The sequence below is a fragment of the Nestor notabilis genome, unplaced genomic scaffold (assembly GCF_000696875.1).
Source record: "Nestor notabilis isolate BGI_N333 unplaced genomic scaffold, ASM69687v1 scaffold20459, whole genome shotgun sequence".
NCBI lineage: Eukaryota > Metazoa > Chordata > Aves > Psittaciformes > Psittacidae > Nestor > Nestor notabilis.
This window is the reverse complement of record NW_009942614.1, coordinates 2,620-2,923: the sequence shown is the minus strand read 5'-3', so window position 1 is coordinate 2,923 and position 304 is coordinate 2,620. Positions and strand designations below refer to the sequence as shown.

At 60.2% G+C, this 304-nt stretch overlaps 1 protein-coding gene across 1 annotated transcript in view; it reads left to right on the top strand.

Moving 5' to 3' along the window:
• The window catches only part of FBXL16 (F-box and leucine-rich repeat protein 16), a gene marked incomplete at its 3' end in the record, with an annotated part of 3,117 nt that overhangs the window by 445 nt on the left and 2,368 nt on the right, over window positions 1-304 (top strand). Inside the window, 1 exon segment of the mRNA XM_010021489.1 lies at window positions 3-260. Coding sequence (XP_010019791.1) covers window positions 3-260 — 258 coding nt within the window.

The following is a 304-nucleotide window of genomic DNA, read 5'->3' as shown; positions in this document are numbered from 1 at the left end:
GGCGGGTGCTCTACCAGCCCAAGTTCTGGGTGGGCTTGACGCCCGTCCTGCACACCAAAGAGCTCTACAACATCCTGCCCGGTGGCGAGAAGGAGTTTGTCAGCCTGCAGGGCTTTGCCGTCCGCGGCTTCGACGGCTTCTGCCTCGTGGGTGTCTCTGACCTGGACATTTGTGAGTTCATTGACAACTACCCCCTCTCCAAGAAGGGGGTCAAGTCCATGAGCCTTAAGAGGTCGACCATCACGGACGCAGGGTTGGAGGTAGGTGACCCCGGTGTGGTGACCAGGGTGGTTGAGATGTGGCG